Source organism: Coregonus lavaretus, assembly GCF_964263955.1.
Source record: "Coregonus lavaretus genome assembly, contig: HAP1_SCAFFOLD_578, whole genome shotgun sequence".
NCBI classification, from domain to species: Eukaryota; Metazoa; Chordata; class Actinopteri; order Salmoniformes; family Salmonidae; genus Coregonus; species Coregonus lavaretus.
Window position 1 is genome coordinate 163,059 of NW_028166849.1, and position 4,796 is coordinate 167,854.

General features: G+C 41.5%; 1 protein-coding gene across 2 annotated transcripts; it reads left to right on the forward strand.

Moving 5' to 3' along the window:
* Positions 1–329: 329 nt before the first annotated feature.
* On the forward strand, positions 330–4,361 carry LOC311114213 (cysteine-rich protein 1-like). Of its 2 annotated transcripts, none has more exons than XM_084189479.1 (4): positions 330–534; positions 2,868–2,962; positions 3,514–3,568; positions 3,682–4,361. In XM_084189479.1, exons 1-4 carry the CDS (start codon positions 492–494, stop codon positions 3,744–3,746), a joined length of 258 nt encoding a protein of 85 aa, XP_084045605.1. In that variant the 5' UTR covers positions 330–491; the 3' UTR covers positions 3,747–4,361. The 2 variants fall into 2 exon arrangements, with proteins under 2 accessions (XP_084045605.1, XP_084045606.1); XM_084189480.1 differs by having other exon boundaries at positions 333–534; positions 3,685–4,091.
* The last annotated feature ends 435 nt before the right edge of the window (positions 4,362–4,796 follow it).

The window sequence follows — 4,796 nt, forward strand, 5'->3', positions numbered from 1 at the left end:
ATTCAACTTCTATCTAAAGGTTATTATATTTCTATGTATCATATCTTTCTAGTTCTATGTATCATATCTTTCTAGTTCTATGTATCATATCTTTCTAGTTCTATGTATCATATCTTTCTAGTTCTATGTATCATATCGTTTCATAACATAACTATGTCCTATTTCTATGTATATTTTGTATTACCAGTGACACCAATGTGTTGATATAGCATTTTCTTTTGAAATGATTTTTCTTTGTTTTGCTGTGACAAGGTACTCGCCACATCCTGGTTCTTTCATCAGAACACGTCACATTCAGAGAGTTGAACCTATTTCCTGTACATCTCTCTGACACACACACGTTTTCTCTACACACTCTCTCAAACACACATTCTCTCTCTCTACAGACACTTTCTCTCTCTCTACACAGACACTTTCTCCATCTCACACTCACACTCTCTACGTCCACACTTGCTGTCTGCTAAATAACAGTGTCAGGAATACCATCTATCATGGTGGGCTACTGTCCCATCTGTGGGAAACCCGTCTACTTTGGTGAGTGCAATGTGTGGGAGTGTGTGTGTGTGTGTGTGTGTGTGTGTTTGCAGTGTCATCCAGTGGGTCAGAGATGCCATAGAATTATGGAATAGTTACAGGTTTCTGAGAGGCATCACAAATCTTTTCTAGCCTCAATCGTTATACCTTCCTATTGTGTCTGTGTGTCTGTATGTGTGTCTGTGTGTGTGTGTCTTTGTGTGTGTGTGTGTCTGTGTGTGTGTGTGTGTGTGTGTGTGTGTGTGTGTGTGTGTGTGTGTGTGTGTGTGTGTGTGTGTCTGTGTGTGTGTGTCTGTGTGTCTGTGTGTGTGTGTGTGTCTGTGTTTGTGTGTCTGTGTGTCTGTGTGTGTGTGTGTCTCCATGCTCTGAACAGTCTGTCATGACTCACTCACAGACAACAGGAAGTGGCTTCTCTGAGGGAGAAGACTGTTCTCTAACACACCGGCTATGCTCCAACACTCTAACCTGGTGTCCTTTCCTTTCTAACCGGCCTTATTTTCATCCCAGGATAAGTTCCAACACCCTAAACTGGTCTCTTTTCCTTGACTGGCTGGGTTCCAATAGTCTAACCTGGCTTCCTTTCCTTCAGAGGCTGGGTTCCAATAGTCTAACCTGGCTTCCTTTCCTTCAGAGGCTGGGTTCCAATAGTCTAACCTGGCTTCCTTTCCTTCAGAGGCTGGGTTCCAATAGTCTAACCTGGCTTCCTTTCCTGCAGAGGCAGGGTTCCAATAGTCTAACATGGCTTCCTTTCCTTCAGAGGCTGGGTTCCAATAGTCTAACCTGGCTTCCTTTCCTGCAGAGGCTGGGTTCCAATAGTCTAACCTGGCTTCCTTTCCTTCAGAGGCTGGGTTCCAATAGTCTAACCTGGCTTCCTTTCCTTCAGAGGCTGGGTTCCAATAGTCTAACCTGGCTTCCATTCACCTGGCCTCCTTTCCTTTCCTGTGTCTTAAGTCCTCAGTTGATATGAGGCAGCAGACTGTTGTCTCACATTCCGGCTTTGTTCAAATACTAACTTGGCTTCCTTTCCTTTAGGGACTTGCATTATTTGCATGTGTCTGGTACAGGAACTAGGGTTGCAAATTAATGATATGTTATTGGATAGTTTCTATGTTTACCAGTAAACTACCAGAATTTTGGTAACATTTACGTTTTGGGGGGAATTTTATCAAATGACATCTAGTTGTCTTTTTGGGTACTTCAGATTATCACATGAGTTTGTAATTATCTCTGGCCCTCTGTGTGGCCTTATCACATGAGTCTGTAATTATCTCTGGTCCTCTGTGTGGCCTTATCACATGAGTCTGTAATTATCTCTGGCCCTCTGTGTGGCCTTATCACATGAGTTTGTAATTATCTCTGGCCCTCTGTGTGGTCTTTTCACATGAGTCTGTAATTATCTCTGTCCCTCTGTGTGGCCTTATCACCTTATCACATTAGTCTGTAATTATCTCTGGCCCTCTGTGTGGCCTTATCACATGAGTCTGTAATTATCTCTGGTCCTCTGTGTGGCCTTATCACATGAGTCTGTAATTATCTCTGGTCCTCTGTGTGGCCTTATCACATGTTAAATATATACAATAATTAAATAAGATGGTTTAAAATATATATATATAATACAAAGCTGTAAAACATTATCCTTAATATAAACCATGAACTTAGTAAATAGCATTGGTGTTTAATATGAGGGTTTCAGCATGAAACATACTTTATATATATATTTTTACACACTTGTATTTATTTGACTGTCAATATGTCTTTGTTGTAAATGTGTTGGCGCCAAACTGGTGGCAGTTGGGAAAAAAGTAAATAGTTGTCAGAGTTGCAGAATTAATTTAATATAATACCATTGTTGATTAGATGCTTTTTTCATTAATTAGGCTATTTTCTTTTGAAAACGCATGGACAATATGGACACAGATACTTTAAAAAAAAGTTACTCAAGTATACATTTCCAAAGTTACCATAGAACATTCCAGTAACTTTGGTAAATTACCGCTAGCTTAGCAACTCTAACAGGAACCTAACAGGTAACTCTCCAGTCACAGTGCAGATCTCTCTCTGAATGGCAGACACCATTTTTAATATGCCATTTAGCAGACGCTTTTATCCAAAGCGACTTACAGTCATGCGTGCATTTTTTATTTTGTGTCTGTGTGTCTGTGTGTCTGTATGTGTGTGTGTGCATACATTTGACCTCTAACCCCTGCTATCCTCTAACCCCATTGGTTCATGACAGACATTTGACCTCTAACCCTTGGTATCCTTGCACCCCATTGGTCCATGACAGACATTTAACCTCTAACCCTTGGTATCCTTGAATCCCATTGGTCCAGGTGAGAAGAAGAGGTCGTTGGGGCGTGACTACCACCCTCTGTGTCTGAAGTGTCAACAGTGTCAGAGACAGTTGACCCCAGGACAACATGCAGAGGTATGGAGAGAGAGGGAGGGAGGGAGGGAGGGAGGGAGGTAGGGAGGGAGGGAGGAAGGGAAGGGAAGGGGGAGAGAGATAGTATCAACAGGGAGGGAGGGAGAGAGGGATGGAGGAAGGGAAGGGGGAGAGAGAGGGAGGGAGGTATAACGTGGAGGGGGAGATGTAGGAGGGAGAGGAGGGAGAGGAGGAAGTGAAGGGGGAGAGAGAGTAAGTTAGGGAGAGAAGGGGGAGGGGAGAGAGATGGAGGGGGGAGTCAGGGAGAGAGGGGTAAAGATAGTATAATTCTATCTATCTATCTATCTATCTATCTATCTATCTATCTATCTATCTATCTATCTATCTATCTATCTATCTATCTATCTATCTATCTATCTATCTATCTATCTATCTATCTATCTATCTATCTATCTATCTATCTATCTATCTATCTATCTATCTATCTATCTATCTATCTATCTATCTATCTATCTATCTATCTATCTATCTATCTATCTGTGTATATTTATGTATCTCATGAACTAAGATGTTTTCTGTGCATTGTGTTTCAGCATGATGAGAAGCCCTACTGCACTAACTGTTACATGAAGACGTTCGGTCCCAGAGGTAGCTACTCCCTGGTGATGTACTGTACCAAATGGCAGCCTATTCCCATAAATATGGTGTATACAGTACGTCTCTCATGTATCTCTCACTCTCTCTCTCTCTCTCTCTCTCAGCAGGTAAGGGGAGAATGATGTCATACTGTCACAGCTCAGCCTCCTCTTCCTCTTCCTCCTCCTAGGAACCAGTCTAACCAAAAAAACAACCAAAATACAACCTAATGAAAACTAACAGCCTATCAACAAGGATCTATGTTCAACCAACCTGACATTCAGCCAACAAGCCAATGACTAAACAACTAGGCCCAACATTCAACCAACCAACCAATGTTCGACCAACCAATAAATAACCAATAGACAACCAACCTGACATTTAATTAACTACTATCCAACCAACCTGACATTTAATTAACTACTATCCAACCAACAGACATCAGTCTCACTCTGAAAGTCCCCCTCTTTCAGTCAATCATAAAACAATTACCTGGACCACAACTTTGTGCTCAATGGAGACAACGGTTGTTCTTCAATAAAACAAAAGCTACTACAGCCGTCTTGTTGCAGTGTGTGAGTTAAACACAGGGTCCCTTTAGGCCTCAACACATCCTTATACTACACATGTACTGGAGTGGATACTCCCTAGCAAGATCATGTCTAGAATACCACCGGAGTTCTGAACACACACACACACACACTTATAGAATTGGAGTGTAGCTATGCACCTCTCCCTTTCTCTGTCATCAACCAAAGCCAGAGAAGGAGTGTGTGTATGTATGTGTGTGTGTGTGTGTGTGTGTGTGAGAGAGACAGAGAGAGAGAGAGAGAGAGAGAGAGAGAGAGAGAGAGAGAGAGAGAGAGAGAGAGAGAGAGAGAGAGAGAGAGAGAGAGAGAGAGAGAGAGAGAGAGAGAGAGAGAGAGAGAGAGAGAGAGAGAGAGAAATACCACAGTGTGCCATCACAGCTGCAAGATTTGTGACCTGTTGCCACAAGAAAAGGGCAACCAGTGAAGAACAAACACCATTGTAAATACAACCCATATTATGTTTATTTATTTTCCCATTTGTACTTTAACTATTTGCACATTGTTACAACACTGTATATATACATAATATGACATTTGAAATGCCTTTATTCTTTTGGAACTTCAGAGTGTAATGTTTACTGTTAATATTTATTGTTTATTTCACTTTTGTTTACTATCTACTTCACTTGCTTTGGCAATGTTAACATACG

Coding starts and splice junctions, on each gene's coding strand:
- LOC311114213 (XM_084189479.1), top strand. CDS start 492: ATGGTGGGCTACTGTCCCATCTGTGGGAAACCCGTCTACTTTG. Junction 535..2,867: donor TGGGAAACCCGTCTACTTTG/GTGAGTGCAATG, acceptor CCATTGGTCCAG/GTGAGAAGAAGAGGTCGTTG. Junction 3,569..3,681: donor GAAGACGTTCGGTCCCAGAG/GTAGCTACTCCC, acceptor TCTCTCTCTCAG/CAGGTAAGGGGAGAATGATG.